The sequence below is a fragment of the Bombus terrestris genome, chromosome 3 (assembly GCF_910591885.1).
Source record: "Bombus terrestris chromosome 3, iyBomTerr1.2, whole genome shotgun sequence".
Classification (NCBI taxonomy): domain Eukaryota; kingdom Metazoa; phylum Arthropoda; class Insecta; order Hymenoptera; family Apidae; genus Bombus; species Bombus terrestris.
In genome coordinates this window covers 5,761,894-5,781,869 of record NC_063271.1, presented here as the reverse complement: position 1 = coordinate 5,781,869, position 19,976 = coordinate 5,761,894, and the positions used below count along the sequence as shown (strand labels likewise).

Here is a 19,976-nt window from a genome sequence, read left to right as displayed (position 1 = left end):
GCGTTGCTGTACCTTTCGTTTCCTCGCGATCCGCGTTTTTTCTCTGTCAGCGTCGATAGTTTTCTCTTATCATTAACGTGGATTATGTGCTGCGACGCTGAAATCTGTGTACAAAGAAAGTGACTGATACCGGTGCTGATTTTGGATGTACGAGTCGAATCCTGCTGCTCAAGGACACACGGTGAATAGCTTCTCTTTTTTGTGCCGGTACCAGATCTTCCAGGAGGCGGCCTTTCTTTACGAACAAAGTTGCCAGATATCTCCGTTCGAGTAGTCCGACTTCGAATAGCTTGAATTTTTTCAAATTAGCAGCAATGGACAAAAGAAAGTTTAAAAATGTCAATAACTTTTGTACTAAACATTTTCGACTATATCGGTGACAGTTAGATGTATATTATATTCATTCGCTACTCTTGTAAAATGTAATTCCATTTTGGAAAATTATGGTACTTTTTCGTATCATTTCGATCTTGAACTTTCTTTTGTATACCGCTATAGTCTCGAGTAACTTGAAAAATGTTGCACGTTTTGCGTACGAGGATCTTTTGCGACGAACGATGTTTATCGTTTATGGAATTCGATGGTATTTTCTTCAATTAGTATCTCGTTTTTAACATATGTTTTAGAAGTGGATGTTTCTCTTCGAATCAATCGAAGACATTTCCGTAACCGTAGCGATATCAGACGATTCTGAATTGTTAACGACTTGAATCAATAACTACTCTTCTATAAATATAATGATTATCGTCATTTCCTACCGAAGAAGGAATACTTCCTACGAGTGTCAGTCTTTAACAGGATAGTTGCACGTAATTTATTTATTTTTATTTATACTACTTAGACGTACTCAACATTGATTTCCACTATGTCCAAATTCTATGGATAAAGTTCGAAAATGGTTTATTGAAAATCATTTGAAGCGATTTATAAGACTCTAAAGAAAAACGAAAAGAGGAGGAAGTACCGTGACTTTGTCTCCTAAACATAAGAATAATTAAAAAAATCTCGCTGCGACTAACGAAACTGTTTGATCAATGCAAAAAATAGGCAAACGATTAATCGCGAAGAGGTTCGAATCGAATGAAATCGGAATACAAGTAGAAGCGCGATCCAACAAAGGGGTTAAGGTCATTCTTAAGTAGCTGCAATCGAATTCGGTAGCTCCTTGGACAAAGTCAAGTACTCTCTCGAACGCTGTGATGTTAGAAGCTCGTCTAATTGTAAGACTGCACGATCCGGTAGTACGAGTCGCTTGGTTAGTGCACGGTAAAGCGACGGCGAATGAGAGAAATGGAGAAAAAAAAGAAGGAAAGTGACCGCGCGTGGCTCCGGTCGGTACATCTGTCAAAGAATGGAAAAAGAGAGAAGAACCGAGGAAAGAGGTAGGAAGAGAGGAGGAATAAGAAGAAGAAGGATAAAAAAACACTGAAAGGGACTCGTAACGAAGGAACCAGCAAAGCTAGTCGTGGGTCCTATACAAACTTTCCTGTCGAAGTTCCAGGGACCCCGTGGGTCCACCTCGAGGAACCTTTTCTCGAGGATCCCTCTATTTAAATGGCCAGGCGTTTGTTCACCAAGACTCGTTTCGTTCTATTGTTCCTGCCTTATTTTCGAGTCGCGTCCTGAATGTCCGCAGCCTGCTTTAGCCCGTCGCTAAAGGGTAAGCGGTTACGAAACGTGGTCCCGACTTCCTTTACAATTTGCAAATTTCCAGTTTAATTTCAATTCGCCATTAACCAAACGCGTTTCTTTTGTTGTCTATTCCGTCGTTGATATCCTTCTATTTCTTATTCCTTGCGCCCAGGGCGGACCGTTTTTTTTCTTTTGCTGGAACCGACTCTTTCATCGTCGAATCAAAGACGTGTGAGATTGGATTTGGGAGTTGCCGGTATCGTCTATGTAAATGGTCTACGCTATTGATAAGACGATCTTAGAATTTAATGGGAGGAACGTACTCACGTGCAGTGGAGAAGTAGAAACCCCAAGTGTATAAACGAAGACTATCTACCCCTGTAGGATACTGAAGGTTGATCGGTGATAACTAAGACTGTGGATGTTTATACGTTTATGCATAATGCAAATAAGCAGAAAAAGCCAAGCACATATACAAATACAGAAATGTATAAAATATCATGGATAAAATTTACATTACATTTAAAAGATAGATATACCTACCTTTGTTCAAGTATCTGTAAAAGACTTATTTGTATAAATATCCGCCATCTGGTAACAACGACAGATGAAAAATCGGAAAGCACAAAGCTGCAAGATCACAGTGGTACCTATGTTACGTAAGCTTGCGATCTCGTAAGGAGGGAAATGCAGTATAGAAAATCGGAAACAGGAGGGAAGACAAAACCCGGGACAGGTGTGCTTCGAAATAGAGCACGAATCAAAAGTCTGTCTTCTGGACGCGTTTCCTCTCCAGGTTTTTCGGCCCTGCTCCGATTCTTCGATCTCCCTTCCTTCGTTCGATCTTGTTCGTCTCGCTCTGTTGCCAAAAACCGAGTACGTCGGTGCTGTGAATGCGCGTTTGATTGTCCTCGACTGGCTCTCTTGTGAAATCCCCCTGACCCCTTGGTTTAGTCGTTTCTTCTTTCTTGCCTTGTGCATCCGCTCGTCTCTCTCACCTTACTCGTTCTCTCCCCACCGAGAATTATGCTCGACGAGACACGGGACCATTTCGAGAGAAACGTCACCAGCAAAAGGTGTGTCCGGGGTCAATTCAATATAAATCAGAACCGAGTCTCGGAGCTAAGCTAAGCCGAGCGAAGAGCGCGGATGAAGCCGAAGAAGAAAAAGGAAGGCTCGACGGATGGGAAGGGGAAGGGGGTGTTCGCTACGATGAATAGACTATTTTTAGGGAGCGCTCACGATCTGTACACAGCCCGTATACTCTTTGTGCGTGTGGCTGTCGCGTTAGTGTGTTTGCGACGTTTTCAAAAGGGATTAGGTACCAAGTGCTCACCTGCCCTTCCTTCGTTTTTCGTCTTCCTCTTGCTTCTTCTACACACGCGGGTATCTCTGTCACGGTGCAACTCCGAGCTTCTTGGCAACGACTTTCCCTTTATCTTTCGAATCCACGATTTTTATCTTCAACGTTGGAACGATTATCTTGCTGTTCGGTTGCTTCGAGTATCTTCGCGCGCGGAACACCGAAGAGAGGTTCGTTACAGATCGCACGCAAACGTTTTCAGCGATTTTCTCTTCGACCAGGGAAACGAGTTGATACCTCTCTTGAAATCATAGCCATTGCACGATCTTCGAAATTATCGGGTCCATTGGGTCGAACGAATGTGCCGCGATTTATTTCGCAAGAACGGGTAGCATCGGCTCTTCCGTGGATGTCCCTTCATGCGTGGAAGGGGGCTGTCCCGATCGAGGCTCGTGCTAAGAATCTTGGTGTTTCTTGTTTTCCTCGGGGCTGCTCGCGAAAGGAGCCCAATCGTGACCGTTAATGCCTTCTTCTTTATTCTCCTCGAACCGTGAATAATCGCATTGTGCCAGCGGTTTTCGCGATGCATATGTTTCGCGTTTCACGCGAATTAATCGCGCGACTGGCGACGGCGGTAAATAGGGGGATACCCAGCTGATTTTGTATTGCCTTCGCGTTATCTCATTCCCATTACCTTGTTTCGTCTGCTGCGACTCTCGGTATTGTCCAGTGACGTGCGAAATCCTTTCGAATGTAAAATACATCGAAACACGTTTAAACGAAGCGCATTATCGATTCCATTCGAATGTGGCGCGAAGATTCGCTAGATGGACGATAATAAAGAAATCAGGTCGGTAGATAATAAAGGGGACTCGGACCTCTTTGGTTAATTCTCATCCTCGAGAAGAGTTCAATGTCGAAGTCGTTAAAAACAGCTTTTACAGCATACATTAAGGAAAAGAGGGGTCTGGCGTGCTTGTAAGCATGTTAAGGTTTTTAACCGTCGCTCTATTTTATTCCTTTCCTCGGTTGAAGGAAAGTGCTCAGCTCGATCCTGTCTTGTTCTTCGCGGGGTCTACCCAGAGGGTTAGGTAAGGGATTCCGTGTAGGTAAGGGGGCGCAAAAAGGGATTAAACCTGATCGGAGGGGGCCACCCAGCCACCCCTTTCCTTTTTACATTTAGGATACGATCCAAGAACGTAGCAGATATCGACGACCTGGCGCGGATGCTTTACAACCTATAAAAGCGACAGATATGGGTCATGTTTTATCCAAACTGCGCGGACTAAAGCGCCTGGAACAATTTAACGTTATAGTTTGCCACTTGCTACTCGTTCATCGAACGAAAACACCTTCCCCGAAATTACCTCGTTCCGTTCGTACGATGATTTAACTCTTTGCTTTAAAGAAGTTACGATCCCGGATTTTAAACTTTCACGATGGTTAGACGACGTATTTGTGGTTCTTCGAGTTTCGCTCGTGTTTCTGTTGGTACGTTTTTTAGGGCTGTCCCGAAGGAGCGAATTGGAATGTTTGTGAAACTTCGGAACAAACCGCAACGTGTTAATAAAAGCACGAGCGAGACCCGCAAAACCACAAATACCTTAATGTAAGGCACACTCAAGATATCGTCCTAATTGCTTCATACTCATCAAGCAACTTTCGAACAGTGTTCGTAATTTCGATCTGCCTGTATATTTTGATTACATCAGGTCGACATATTTTTATTAAATCAAGATGTGTTATCGAGTACAACGTTATAACGTACTTTTCGAGTAAGGGTCCGAGTAAATCAGAGTGCATTTTAACATCCTTCATCGAACCCCTTTTTTCCGCACTTGTTTCCTTTAGTTCACAGTACGCGCTAGCTTCGAATAACGAAAGTCTCCTTCCCATGGCGGTCATTTGTCGTTTGACCACATATATCGGCGATCGTTAGATGAGACGATAAGAGCTACAGGTGGAATATAACTCCCCTTTTCTAGACGCACCACCCCGCAAGCACTTAAGATTTATCTTTGACTTGTAATTACGTCACAAGCTTGCAGCTGCTTATTAAGGGGTCGGAATATATATTTTTTGCAATCAGTTGTGTTTTGACCGCAAAGTATATCAGATTCTTCGCACAAATGATAATGTATCTGCTGATTATTTAGAATAAAAATATGCTTCTGTATGCTATACACTATCAGCCACGAGTCTTCTACTCGTTCAATTTATTGGAAAAATAACAACTTTACTTTACTTAGTATTTATCACTGCGCGGACGTGGTGCAAACACTAACAGTTTTATAGTGAAATGTCCGGAAAATAAAATCAGTGGAAGATTCGATTTATAAGAAATTCAGTTTCCAATATTCCATTTGTACCAAATATCGTTCTTATGGTTTGATACTTATGGCTGACAGTGTATATAATGGTTCTGTTCGTTTCCGTGAATACTATGTTAAAACGCAAGGAACCATTTCTAATAAGAAGTATACGCAAACAGCTTAACCGAAGTTTCAAGCTACCGTGTCGCCTTCCACTCGAAGCACAATCGAGAAACACGACCTAGATCGCAGGTGCAGTGCGCTCGACGACTTTGTAATTACATTCAAGATTCATTGCTAGTGCAAATCGCAGAGCATTATGCAAAGAGCATAACGCGCATACTGCTTTCCGTTTCTTGTTCAGCTGCGTGTGTACGTCGTCTGGAACATACGAAACGTTTTAAAGGTTCCGCGCGTGTCGCGCGACTGGTTTTCTTCCCTTAAAACGTCCGACCAGACCGCGTGTGCAATCTTTAAAAACGTATCGTCGGTTAAATCCTTGGAAGCGCTTCTTCAATACGTTCCGGTTGTACTTTTCAACCGATTCTAATGTAAGGGTCGTCTCCCGTTTTTAATCTCCCAATCGCAAACGCTCAAGGAGAACCAGTTGCGCTTTCGTCGCAACTTCTTTGCTTCCACTTTAGCAAATATCGAGTTAATTATTTAAACATAAGCACAGAATGCTTAATGTAGTGTTCGCGTTGCACGCGTTTCTCACGATGGCGGAGGCAATATCGCGAGCTTAACGCTCGTTGCGCGCGAAATATAGTAGACGTACGAGACAGGGTCGCGAAAGATGCCGAACGTAATACGTTAAAGCAAGACGGCTGTAAATAAGCGAAGATAACGATCGTGTTTCGTTGACGGTGTTTCGACACCAAGCGAACTATCGTGCTTTGCGGGACCAGATGGAAGGCACGCTATACGTGATCGCCACCATATGGGCAGGTGCCCATGCTGTTTTACCAGCGACCGTATATACGTAGCCGAGGGGTTGCACATAACGTTGCACATGTACGTGTACAAGCACGTGAACGTGACGCTGCACGAAGAGCGCACAGGTAGACCAGGTCTCGAAAGTACGTGAACGCGCGTATAGTGGAAAAGTGCGTGTTACGATAGAAGAACGCGTGCGTGGCATGGCAACAGACTGTATGTAAATGAATGCATTTTTATACCTAATTCACAATACAGCACGACCCACCCTGCAGAAGGAACCGTTAAAAGTGAAAACCCAATACGTACTGCTACTGCTGCTGCTGACACTTTTCTGTTACACTTGCTTCCAACGTTAGAAACTTGTAACACGTGGCATACATTTTACGTGTTAACAAAATTAGTTACATGCTATTTTCTATAAATACTTCTGTACGTATACTCGCACTAAATGACTCACGGACGTATTGGAAGATTTATCGCAGGAAACTTTTGTGCAAACTTCATTAACTTTTACACGTGCTTCGCTAATGAGTCGTAGAAATAAAGGAAATTGCGGAGGAGCAAGGGATGAATTCGAGTCGTGCTAACAGAGCGAAAGTCAATCGTTCTAATCGAATCAATGATTACTTGGTCCAGCGAATTTTGGACGGAGCGCTTTCTCCATGTCATCGATTCCATTTGTTCGTTAGTTCCATCGCTTTAGTTTGGCAAATCTCTTTTACTACGAGCAACACTGCATGTGTCTATGAATAGTCTTAGCCTGGCATTTAACCGTTCGTTACGGCAAGCGTTAACTCGTGAAATAGAATCAGGTGTATGGGTTTCACCTGTTTTACTGTTTCCCGTATGCCATGACAGGTGCATCTATTAGTTTCGTCACTGTTTTTCTGTTGTTCTTCTGGTTTTTCTCTCTTCTTTCCTTTTTTTTGTCACCACTTTTGACCTGTTGTCTAATTAAAACCGGACATGTATTTTCGGCAGCCCGTATGGTTGATACAATTCTACCGACACCCTCCTTCTTCCTGCGATTGTACCCCTCTAACGCAAGATCGTGCGATAACCTTCCTGTTTCTTTGCGTCACGTGCATGCCTTACGTAATTTCACCTTCATATTCACGAGCAATCTGAATAACTGAAAAATACATACTCTCTGGGATAAAAATGTTTTGCAAAAATGTTTGATTTGACAGATTTATTTGACGATGTTTGATCTAATCTAATTTTATTCTAATAACTTTTATCTAATCCGACTTCTCTTCCATATTCGCGAAGAATCTGTGAATATTCGATTGTTAAAAATAAATTTCGTTGTATCGACGACAGTCTGAAATTCTGGAGTATCGTGTGGTTTCGTGTATGTAATGGAAACGGTGGTAGTCTGCGGTTCAGTATCGCGGTTAAATCGATAAAGTTGTTGTAAGCTTTTTAGCGGAAGGGTGGAAAGGGTGAATACACGTTAGACGCGTTCCGCTTAGTTAGGGATTTGCTTTTTGCCTTTAGAGATGCTGAAGTGGACGGTTTCGAGATCATTGTCAGCGAGCAGCTCGACGCCTCACGGTCCACCTAACTTGAACAAGGCGCCCCGTAGGCCTTTTCGAGATCTATCTAACACGCCTCCCGCTGCTGGGACGAAAACTCGGAGTGTACCTGGTCAAAATGCCGAAAATATATCGGCGAGAACGACGCCGGTTCGTCGAAGAAGATGCAGAAGCCACGGTAGCGACCTAAGAACGTACTTTCAGGTATCGAACTCGTCTTATTCCAATTTTTATTTCTCGTGTCTATCCTGTTCCTTCTGAATAAAGTCTCGTTTCCACCGAAGAATCAACATCGAGTAACTTTTCGTTGCTTCATGTTTCTATAAAATCTTATTTGTTGAAAATATCTCGGCACATGTAGCAACAAGAGAAGAAGACGATGTTGCTCGATGTGACTTCGGCAGAGACGAGGCTTTATGAAGCAACATCGCTGAAAATCACGACCCAGATTTTGCGTGGAAAATTAAAAGGTGGAAAATAGAAGTTGGAAGGAGAGATAAGCCGTATCGTTTGGTTTCAGGCAACGAAGCCTAATTTGCGCGCGAACAAACGTCAATCGATGTCACAGCAGCCGGGGAAATCATCGATCTCGGAGAGTTTTTATCAAAGCACGCCAAGGGTCGACGCCGATATCGGCCCGTTAACGTTTTTTCCCCCGGGCAGCAAGTGCTCGACAGCTCTGACCCTGCCAACCGATCCGGCGCTCTTTATGAGAACTAGAACAAAGAATTTCCAAAGTGACAACGAGCTACCACAAAACATCGTGAACGAGGCCAGGGCGAATCTCCAATCGCACGTCTCTGACTTTTTCCAACAAATTTCGATGGCCACTAGCCCCGAAGACGTGATGGAGGCTGAGTCCGTACCCTTCTCCAACAATCGAGTTTATTCTCAGAACGAGAGGAAAACAAAGTTCGCGGACTGCTCAAAAATATCATATTTACCGAAACTGGCGAAGATCACGAAAATTCACGCTCGATGCAAGACACCGTACCACAGCAAGGTTTCCTCTACTGTGAACTCGTTGAAAGGCAATGGTCATAGTCAAACGCCCCTAGCTGGGAAACTTTCGAATCTGGCTATCGACCAAGACTTACCTAAATTTGAGAACATGGACAACACGGTTACGGAAGTTCTCAACAGGTAAGAGACACGCAAAACTGTAGACTTCACACGTCCTCTGTTACCTAAAATCCCTTTTCAATGTTCTTTGTTACTTTTCTATTTACTGTTTTCTTTTTTTTTTTTTTTTTAATCTTTTATCGTCATCCTTATTGTCCAGGGAGCAGGAAGTAAATTTTACTGGCAAAACCGTGGCGGAAATTCTTTTGGGAGACGTGGAAGAAAGGAAAAAGGTTCTCGGGAGTAGTCGCGAGGAAGAAAACTTCTCCGCATCCGATCATACTTACGAGACGATCGTGGAACGAGACGAACCCGTGGCCGAGGAAGCTACGATTCACAACGATAGTTCCATCTCTTCGGCTAGTCAATTGTTGGAGGATCCATCGCCGATGTCTTGGGCGTTTACCTCGCCTACGAACGATCTCGATGGAGAATTCACTTTGAAGAGACAGCGAGGCATACGGAGGAAACGGCATCGGAAGGATACCGAGAAAGTCACCGATGGAAAGCGAGCAAAAAGACGATCGTCTAGTCACAGCCCGTCCACTGGCACGAAATCAGCAACGACACAGAATACCTTCATAGAAGCTGTGAATCCAAACGTAAAGAAACTCGCCCTGGAGACCGACTTGGACACTACTTTGGACGAAAAATGCGTGTTCGAACCGAAAGGGTTGTTCTGTGAACTCGACGATCGCAAGGACGAGGAAGTTGGAAGGAAAGCGAATACTTGGGATCTGGATAGTCCAAAATCGACTCTTACCGATGATTTTCATAGTTCGAAATCGTTTCTGAACTCGGTATCCAACACACCGGAGACTCCGCTGGTCGCGACTGTCAGAAGATGCCTCAAGTTCAGCCCGGAAAGCGAACCTCCGAGACAAAATTGTCACGGATCGATCGAGATCGAGTATTCCGTCGTGGGCGATCAAATACACGTTCGAGGTAAGTATAGGGAATCAAGGGAAAGATAGATGTTGGAAGGTTTCTCGTTTCAAACACGCATAGGTTACAGTATACTTTGTACGTTTATTTTGATAAAATTCGAATCGCGCGAGTAAACCTCCGAAGAAGTAACGATCAAACCCATGAGATACATTAATCTTATCGGAAAGAAATTCACGAGGGTATCCGCGCCGCGAAGACGTCCCTGAAACAATGTTGCGAAAAGGCATGCGCCAGTCACGTGCCACGAGAGGGGGTGTTTCAGTTGGCACCCCGCGATAGACGACTGTGCCAGTAACCCACAGACCCTCCTGGCAATTGGCTCCCGGTTAGTAAGCCTACCAACATTGATTCTTCGCGGTACACATCCTTGCGTAAACAAGCCTCGAAAAATCTCCGAGATTTGCCCTCCCTCAGCTTCTTCGTTCACACGCTTCCGATTACCTAAATTCTGCTAATAAATTTCGTTGAACCATCGTGCTGTAGCTTGCCAATCACATCGATTATCCAATCGGTTCGTATCTTTTGTTTCTCGTATCCGTTCGTTTGGGAGAACGAGGAGGAATCACTCGGAGTGGAAGCGTGTTGCAGCAAGTAGAGGAGTGCCGCATTGGTCAGGCACCAGCGATGCGCGTAGTGCGTGCAACGAAACGGTCAGCCGGAAGGAGAACGAGTCCTCGTTCGTTCCAACTTCTTTCACCCTCTTCCGTGAACGATACGTTCTCTAATAACTCGAATATCGTACGCGGTTCAAGCGTGTGACCGATCTCGCGACAGAAAACATAAAGACGATCGAGAAAGGCTGGTGCCCTGACGAGACTGTCTTTTTATTTCGTGCAGTGATAAGGTGCAAGGACCTACGGAGGGCATACGAGGGTCCAGTTCACGCTTACGTGAAGGTGAGTTTGAAGAATACGAACGGTGAGGGAGTGGTGAAGAGAACAGCGGTACACAGAGCCACACCGAATCCCGTTTTCCACGAGACCTTGATACTACCCTGCCCGGTGAACAACAATCACTACACCAGCAAGCCCACGTCCCTGGACATCGCGGTCTGGCACAGGGATCGTCGTGCAAGGTGAGCATGCTCGAAAAAGATAGTGTGCACGTAGTAAAAGAGGGGCTCGGAGGTTGAGATAGCAAACGTAGCCTCGTCGTAGACGGTCGAAACGTGCTCGACCCCGGAACGATTTGCTGTCGGTTTGTCGGCTGCCGGGAATCGACACGCGAGCCGTTCTCTCTCTCTCTCTATCTATCTATCTATCTATCTATCTATCTATCTGTCTGTCTGTCTCTCTCTCTTTCGAGAACATCTTCGCGTTATTCTCAACGTTGCCTTGACTCATAATCGCACGGTTCGCTATTCGTGCCTTTCGACTATCCGGTAACACTTTCCAAATGATAATCGGTTAACCCGGTAACGATAGTTAGTGCCGCTTCGTACACGGAGCGAGATACTAATCTCACGCAATCCACCCTTGAGTGCATTCCGGCAGAATGTTTGAGAATATTTATAGAACGTTCGCCATCAAGTTTCCAGAAAGGAGTAACGTCAGTTATATGGTTAGACGCGTCGTCGAATAATCATATTCGAATCTTCTGCATGCTGTTCGTGTGCGACGATACATGGATGCTCGCGTTTATCAGTGGCGTAGCTACAACGAAAAAGTGTCCTTTCGATGTTCGTCAAAGACATTGATCGTCTATATTCTCCTACCGCGACGAATTAAAAATTCATACGAACGAGCAAATACAACGGACGAAACCGTTTCCACGAAGGGACAATCAAGCGACTGTATCATTCCGCGATGAAAAGGCACAGAAGTAGGCGCTGTCTCTGAGGAAAAAATATTGAGGTCAAGAACTATGGCTTGGTCTCGTTAGTGGAAGACGAACGAGCTAAGCAACCCTGCTTCCAATGTTCTTGGCCATCCTATCGTGTCTCTCTTTTAAACGCAATTCGAAACTCTTTTATTATCTTCGAATACAATCGTTCGACGTTCGAATTACTGCAAAGTAAGATTATGTCGCCACACGATGGCCATGTTCGAGTGGAAATACGATAATTTACCGGTCGATAAGAGACAGCTCGAACTGAGATAATTTTACGTAGGTTCGGAAGCAACGGTCCATCCGAATATCAAAACGAATTTCTGGGCTATGTGCGGATTTCTTGCGGTAGGAGGGGAATCGATTCTCTGGAAGCATGCGCACCATGTTCACCACGTGCACTCGCGAACATCCGCGCGTCTCTGTAATGGTATACGGGAAACAACACAGAAACTGTCTGCCTTTTCCTTTTCCCTCCAGCTAATGTAAATAGTTAAAACTTGTACGTGTATGTGTGCGTATGTGTGCGCCGTTTATCCAGCGAGTACACAGTCGTCTGTCGTACGTTCGACTAACACCGATACTGCTATCCAATGCAAGCTGATACACGATACACCAATGCGATACACGACGCTGTGTGCACGTAGCCAATATAACACGCGTATATTCACGCACGTTTTCGTTTTTCGCATTTCAGACGTAGCGAGCTGCTGGGCTGTATGACTCTACCTCTACCTCTGTCTCAAGATAAGGTAAATATATTTGAACGTTTTCATTTTTTAATCACAAGCAAAATTATTTACGAAGATAAGTTCGAATCGGTTGCACTCGGTTTAAGACGCAAAAAACACGAAAATATCGTTCGGATTTGATAGCGTCTCGACAAGGAGGAAGTTTAATACGTGACTATACGTCAGCTGTTTGCTAGGATTTGTAAGTCTTCCTGGCTTAAGGTCAGGGCTAAGCTCGTTACGAAGCAAGTAAGTGGAACGTTGCCTGGCAAAGATTCACTTGCGCTTTGACCTCGTTAAAGGTGGCAGGTGGCAGGTGTCGTCGCGATATCTCGCTAATTTAATCGAAATCGTTCGTTTACGTTGTTCCACGACACGCGAGCTAGAGATGATCGTGGTGGCCATTTACTGTGTGGTATTCTTCGTGGTTGGAGTTTTGCTGAAAATATTCATGTTCTGTTGAGAGGAACAGAACGTATCGGCGACGGGCTTGATTTTTTGCCGTTCAATTTAGTTTACAGTCGCGTGTTAATTATCGATGTGGATGGATTTTCGGTTTAAAATACGATTTCACGTCTTAGAGAGAGAACTCGTAATAAAGATTCGCGGAAGTTCTCTATCGCAAATTAACATCGTGTTGGTGTTCACGGTAACTTGAATCGAGATACAAACTTACGAATCATCGTATTTTCGGTAATTTACGTTTCGCTGAACGACGATACATTTTTAGGAAGCGACATGGCATCCGCTAGAGGCAGGAACCGGTCGGAACACGAGCAATCCTTATGCCGGTTTGCCACAAGATTGCGGAGTTTCGCCACCCCTGTCGAAGGACGGAGAGCCAGATAATAATAATTCAGGAGCGGAAGACCTGACGTATTTGAGGCATCTCGAATTAGAGCCTATCGATCCTTTAACTGGCTTACCCCTGCATCCGGGTTTTACTGCTAGAGGCGGCAGAACACCATGCACCGTTACGAGGAGACTGATAAGGCAAACTGCAGCTAATCAGGTGGGTTTCTTTTTTCCTTTCGCAACAACGTGTCCTTCTATCTCCACGACTATACAGAGAGACCTGTCTTCGCTACACGACGATGTACATATCGGAAACTTATAGTCGTTTCACGCAATTACCCCAACAGAAACACAGGGGTCCTCTTACTAGCAGGGTTTAAGTAGGCCTTTTCTGAAAGCCTGCTTTGTCCACGGCATTAGCTAAACGAGTCTCGTGCCGAGCTCTATCGAAACTCTCTCCTTTGTAGCAAACGCGTGGAAAGCCCTCCCGTGGCTCTTCGATATTTCTTCCGATCGTTATTATTTCCCCTGTATCCGTCCTTTTCTAACACTTTTGACAGAACGTTTCTTCCACTGTAGGTTCCATGGGGATTTTCGCTCTCCTGGGGAAGACCGCCCCGCGTGGAACGCGTGGACCCTGGCAGCCCGGCGGAACGATCCGGTCTGAGGCCAGGTGATCACGTAGTCTTCGTCGATATGACGAACGTAGTGACGCGATCACGGGAAGAGATTCTTGGACTGATCCAGGCGGCCACGAATCAACTGATTTTGGAAGTTTATCGTAAGGGGAACGTTCATTCGTCGATGCACCGGCCTAACTCGATGAACGTTAGTCTGCAGCAATCGATCGGTGGCGGACATCATGCGGTTGCGTTTAACGCCGAGGTCGGTACAGGCGTCCTAGTCTGAACATAGAAAACTCGTATCGAAGTTGTTTCGTTCGAATGATCGGAGGACGATTTGCTCGGATATGCGCGGACGAAAAGGCTTTGGTTGCTCGTGATTTCGCTTGACTTACTTTTACTTTTCATATCATTCTTCCATTCGCGGTTTCGACTAGGTTAATGAACTTTGTTGAAATCGCAGAGTAGCGTTGATCAAAATGTTTTGCGTGCTAGTTTAATAAGTTGTATCGAATTGGAAATTCGCTTTGAACTTGAATCGATCGGATGTTACCTACTCCTTGAACGAAGTTCTCGCAGGCCGCAACGGGCTGCATTTTCTTTCGAGCTTATTTTTATGTTTCACGTTGCACGCCATGTCGCGCAATACTCGTGTACATTCTTTTCCGTGACTATTTGTATTTTGCTGCGAACGCGTAATGTATAGCGCGTGTCCGTTTCCTTTGTCGGTGGACACGGTTAAGTTATGATACAGTTATGTTTTATTATGTAACTTGAACGGTTGTCTTTCTTTTTTTTGTTGCTCAACAAGTTCTGTTTAAAAGCATTTCTCGTATTTTATTTATTTATTTCATCCCTATCCCCTTAATGCTAAGACGTGTCTTGCGCTGCGTCGTCTGAACAATCCAAATGGAGATACATAGAATCCGCTTGCAGAGCATGAACCGAGAACAACGATAGATTTACGTAAAAATTGTCTGCATGCGATGCCGCACAATTGCAAACCTTTTCCTCGTTTAAAATCGAACGAATGCCACGGCTTTTGCGATTGAACGCGTTCAGGTGTTTCCAAACCTCGCCCCGGATGCACCACCGGAGGAGGAGTTGTCCGTGCGTGAAACACGGTACTGGGGAATCCTGAAAAGCGGTCAAACGCGTTTTCTGGCGCCTTTAGCCGAGAGACGCGATGTTCTCTCCGCGGCGGATTACTTGATCCTCTTCCAAAATCTCGACGAGTTGCTCAAGATCTCCGAAGAAATTCGAGACGAAGGTGGCGGAGTCGAGAGTTACTTGTGTAGAGTTCCAAGAATCACCGCTGCCTATAGAAGATACTTAAGCGGGTTGCAACGCGCGTGTTGCCTGTTGGTCGCCCTTAGACGAAACACGGCATTCGCGAAGCTCGTCTGCGAGCCAGCTGTACCGCACAAGAGACGACCCGATTTGACGGGTGTCTTGCTCTTGCCTCTGGAGCATTACAGGTTCGTTTCAAGTTCATAAATCCTCGCATGCTTGAAATCTCGCACGCTAAACGTCGTGTATTCGTTCGAAATGTCCTTAGAGAGATGACGAGACTGTTGGGTCTGGCGTCGCCAAGGAATTGCCAGCAAGCCAGAGATCTATCTCAGGGATACAGAGAAGCGACGGCTAACGCCGGTGTGATGGAACCACCGCGCGATACCGGTAGACCTTTGCTCAGTCTGCAGGAGGTTGAATCTCGACTGGTTTTCGCGAGATGCAAACCGTTCACGTTGGCCATGCCCGGTAGACAATGGTGCGTTTTGAAAAAGTGTCGAAAAGATCAGAATGACGCTATGGTTACAGTGGTTAGATGTTCTGAAGTACCGTCGCTCTGACCAACGATACGTCTAAAGATGAATAAAGAATAAGAAACCAAATGTATACGTATATTCGTCAGAATCTATATACACACGCTGTGTTTATTATTTATCATTTATTATAGCATTTACATATTGATTAATCAGATTCAAGTATATCAAACCATCTAGTGGTATTTTCATACGACTACAGGAATTTGATATTATGATAAATAAAAAATACTTTTTGTAACTATTATACTTCATTGTTGTAGTATATTCGCCAATACACGTAACCATAGCTTGAAAGTGGCTCTGGCATCGTACAAAAGATTACGTGCATCTTTGTAGGCTATTCGGCGGTGCGCTCGCAAAAGTGGAGGGTCGAGCACGACTGCAACCCTCATGGGCCTTACTTCTTACCGACCTTCTCGTATTCGCTCGGGTTTCCCGAGATCGCGTTCTATTCGTAACCGAAGAGCCTCTACGACTATCGACCATCGCCGAGGCTTGTTTCACCGTCCGCAAAAGACCCACTGAATTTCGACTGCAAATCGCTATCAATCCTTCCGGAAGCTCGGAGAACGGCCACGTGGAGGTGAATAGCGGTGGCTGCAGCCCTCACAGTCGTCCGCGAAGACGAGTTTTAGTTTTGCGTGCACCGACTCCAGAACTGAAGGCTGTTTGGCACAATCTTCTTCAGCGACAGATGTATGTAGCCTTTACTCGCATCGAGATGCCCAAGTTTCGAGGAATTCTGATAGGTACGATTCACGGACAGTTTGAATAGCTTTTGAAAGGAACGCTATAAAGATATCGTTTACCGTCACGTACCATGTTCAGAACTCAACGAGACTCCGACAAGCTCGTCACATCGAAACGTTCGGTAGTTTCGCTTGTCTGTACTAATTCGTTATATTTTAGAATCTATGTAAATACAGGCTATGGTGGAACACCGAGTCAGGACAGTCCAGAAGAAAGTCCCATCACCGGTAGCAATTTCACCAATGCAGCGATTAGGGAGCCTACGGAAAGTTCGCAAGTGAGTAAACGAATGTTAAGCAGTTGAAGATTAACTCGAAATCGAGCAAGTTCTTTACATATCCTCAATTCGACAGACTACCAGGGAGTCGCAGAAACAGGACGAGGAAAAGGAATCGCGCTCCGTTGACAGCATTGATAGTATCGTCAAAAGCTCAACGGGAGACAATCATTTGGCGCAATGGGTGCGCAATTCCCATCAAATTCCTCCACCGGATAACGAGGAAGTTCCTATCGAGGAATGGACGGCCGAGGAGTTGGCGGCACGTGCCCCGAAAGAACCCAGCAACGAACCGAGTCGAGAACGAAACGCGACAGCGGAGGATGTTGTAACGGAAATAATGAGTTCGGATATAGAGCAACAGAGTACAGCTTCGAGCGCGAGCCTCAGTACCGTCAAATCCAACAGCGTAAACACGAAGAAAAATGGCAGCCTCGCATCTTCCAAGGAAAATTCCACCAGCTCGATCAACATTTGTAGACGATGTCACAGGTAATAGGAAAATAGATTTTGTTGAAGAACTAAAAACGATAGAAATAAGTAGTAAATGAAATGTCCACTGATAGACGCGCGTGCAATTGTAGATCGGGTTGTCCAACACCGCCTTTGACGAGAGATCCGTTTTCCCCGTTGCCTCCAAAGATCTCAGTTGTCCCGCCAACGCCTGATTTCTGCACCAGGCATCGACTTAGAAATGGACTGCACGATAGCCCAGGAAGGAACAGCCCATCTTACACTCCGGCCGATGGCAACACAGAAGATGGGAGCGAGGACGACCTTGATTGCGACGGCGAACCACCGTACAGGTAAAGTTTAATGCGAAAGCAAGTTCGAAAGATCGTTCGATGATAATGCTGTTTCGTTAATTTCCAGAGTTCTAAGAAGATTCGGTACGGTGAGCAGTTTGGATCAGGACGACGAGCTGGAAGAGCAAGCGGACGATGACAATCGAGATTCCGAGTCTCCACCTACGGGTTTAAGAGCGTGGACGGCTCGAGCAAGCAGTTACGTAGTCAGTAAAAGATCATCGTTACTGGAACAACTCGGCGAAGGCATAGGTGGATACCTTCTTCAATCGCCAGTCCCCCCTGAAAGAACGGAATTCTCGTTGGACCCGAACGATGAGGAAGGAACGACGTCCGGAGCTACCTCGGGGGACGATATCTGGGGAACTCCAACCTCCGGCGGCCCCGACGACGAAAGCTTCACCGCGAGCTCGGTAATGATACAAACCATTTTACGGTAATACGATAGCATTCGAAGGTATCGCTAGGAACACGGCCGATTCAACGACACGAAAGATCCCCGAGTCTGATTGAAAATCGATTACGCGCGCGATATTCTTACTTTCTCTTCAGCTTCGCTTCTTTCATCGATCTCACGGCTTTTGTAAAAGCTTGTCACTTACATTATACCGCAAAGCATTCGATAGTCGTATCGCGATTTAAAACCGTAGAAGGTTAAAAAGAGACCGTTTGTATTTTCATTGAGTTTCAATCCGGAACGTTAGTAAATAACGGGATCGAACGAGGCAATAAAATTAGGGAAAGAGAAAGAGAGAAAGGGAGAGAGAGAGAGCAAACGATTTAAATCAGTTAGTAAGAGATAAAAATTAGTTGGTAAGCTTCGCACGCATCTGCATGACAATGCTTGCCCTTTTGTTTGCAAAGAATCACTAGCCCCAACTGTGCCTGACTTCCCTAGCCGCCGCCCATCGGTTCAGGCAACGCCGTTACTTTTGGCGAAGATAACTACGGCCTAAACCTGTCGGTGGAGGACGAGGTCGACCAGGAATCCGAGAACGATGACTGCAATTTGTCGGAACTGAACATGGATCAGTTACTCGGCAGTGGAAGTCTCAGCTCGTTGCGGTGTTTCCTGGGCAGGCAAAGGTTAGAGCCACTCCCGGAGGAGGAAGATTCGTCTGGAAGCGCGAAGGATCAAGTCGGATGGTGGTGACAGCGGTTTCAAACGGCGACGTCGAAGAACGTCGGCATGAGTTCCGATGGGAATGACAGGGATCGTATCTTTGCCAGATTGAGCCAGGAGGACGAAGAGTTCCGGAGAAAGATAGTGAATCTTCATAGAAAGTTGTCGGACGTCGAAGATACTTGCACGACCGAGGTTACGTCGTCGGATATCTCGAAGGAGGCGGAACGTTTGAAGGAACTCGAATCGGTAGCGCGAAGGGCGGAGGAGACTAGAGAGAACAGAAATGCCGAAAGAATCGAAGCCGAACAAGCAGAGAGGGAAGGATATTTGTCGGCGGAACTCGGAGACACGAGGGATCGTCGATATAGTCAAAGAGGCGAGATGCAACACGAACGAAGAAGACGAATGGAATTGTTCGGAATTCAACGAAAAACAGGCAAACACGACGAAGATTCGGAAGATCAGAACGACACTAGCCCTTCTAGAACGGAGAAAAATTTCTTATACAGATTGAGAATAAAACGACGCAGCATGAAGCTGTTTAGTTTCTTAAGCGGAAAGGCCGCGGATAGATCGCAAGAAGAACGTGCCGCGAGACTATTAAGGATGTATATGCCTGAAAAGGGATCCAAAGCACAAAACACTATTTCTATTCATCATACGTCCAGAGATAGACGATTTTGGAAACTGCGAAGTCGAAGACGAACAAATTCCTCTTAAATGCAAAGGGATGTGCCACCTTCGAAGAACGGTCGATACAGGAAGGAGGAAGGAAACGATAGAGCAATCGCCGTTTCTTTGTTATTAGAATTTCCAGTATTCGAGTTATCGAAGTTTTTTGAATTCTATTTAAGCACAAGTTCAGACTTGTTTTCATAGAATCTAGCGTAACGATACGAAAGGTTAGGTTTACAATTTCGAGTCTAGACTACTTCTTCGTCTCGTAAACGATTTCAAAGTACGCCCCAGTACTTTCGTCGAAAACGATTAGTCGAGTAAAAAGTTGCAGAACGCGAGAGTCGCGTTCCGTATTGTAGCGTGCTTGTCAGATTTTTAACGGAACGATTTTTTTCAAGAGATTTAAAACGGTCTAGTGAAACGTTTTCGATATATATATCTTTAAGATGTTTCGTTTAAAGCGTAAGACTGCTCGTCAATCTAGTCTCGCTCATTAAAATATAGACGGAGTTTGTTTCATTTTTGGAACACTGTATCTCAGTAGGTCCGCACGACTGACGCAAAGCGGCACTCATCTTCCACCATAGATCTTGCTCGAACATACGAAACCAAAAGAAATTGTAAAAAAAAAAATTAAAAAAAAGTGGGAAAAAATTGAAATTTTAACATTACTGTTGGTAGGTTGTAACATGGCCAAATGGCTGTAATCAATATACAAAATAAAGTATATTATTTGTTCA

At 45.0% G+C, this 19,976-nt stretch overlaps 2 protein-coding genes across 5 annotated transcripts in view; one reads left to right on the top strand and one right to left on the bottom strand.

Annotated features, from left to right (window-relative positions):
- The window catches only part of LOC105667132 (dorsal root ganglia homeobox protein), a 25,796-nt gene extending 16,061 nt beyond the window's left edge, over window positions 1–9,735 (bottom strand). Inside the window, exons 1-2 of one of the 2 annotated variants that reach the window (XM_048404602.1) lie at window positions 9,610–9,735; window positions 9,134–9,257 (exon numbers count right to left, since the gene is read on the bottom strand). The gene's annotated coding sequence lies outside the window, so the exon portion shown is untranslated. Of the gene's footprint in view, window positions 1–2,968; window positions 5,919–9,133; window positions 9,258–9,609 lie in introns of those variants that run through there. The other variant, XM_048404604.1, reaches the window with a different exon arrangement.
- LOC100643796 lies at window positions 48–19,976 on the top strand. Of its 3 annotated transcripts, none has more exons than XM_012320554.3 (16): window positions 48–181; window positions 7,687–7,928; window positions 8,245–8,867; window positions 9,007–9,791; window positions 10,632–10,869; window positions 12,319–12,373; window positions 13,083–13,364; window positions 13,727–14,032; window positions 14,833–15,248; window positions 15,329–15,541; window positions 15,936–16,295; window positions 16,509–16,626; window positions 16,703–17,118; window positions 17,211–17,432; window positions 17,500–17,845; window positions 18,331–19,976. In XM_012320554.3, the coding sequence occupies exons 2-16, from the start codon at window positions 7,689–7,691 to the stop codon at window positions 18,583–18,585; spliced, it is 4,875 nt and encodes a 1,624-aa protein (XP_012175944.1). In that variant the 5' UTR covers window positions 48–181; window positions 7,687–7,688; the 3' UTR covers window positions 18,586–19,976. The 3 variants fall into 3 exon arrangements, with proteins under 3 accessions (XP_012175944.1, XP_048260550.1, XP_048260551.1); XM_048404593.1 differs by having other exon boundaries at window positions 17,193–17,432; XM_048404594.1 differs by having other exon boundaries at window positions 17,193–17,432; window positions 18,297–18,473.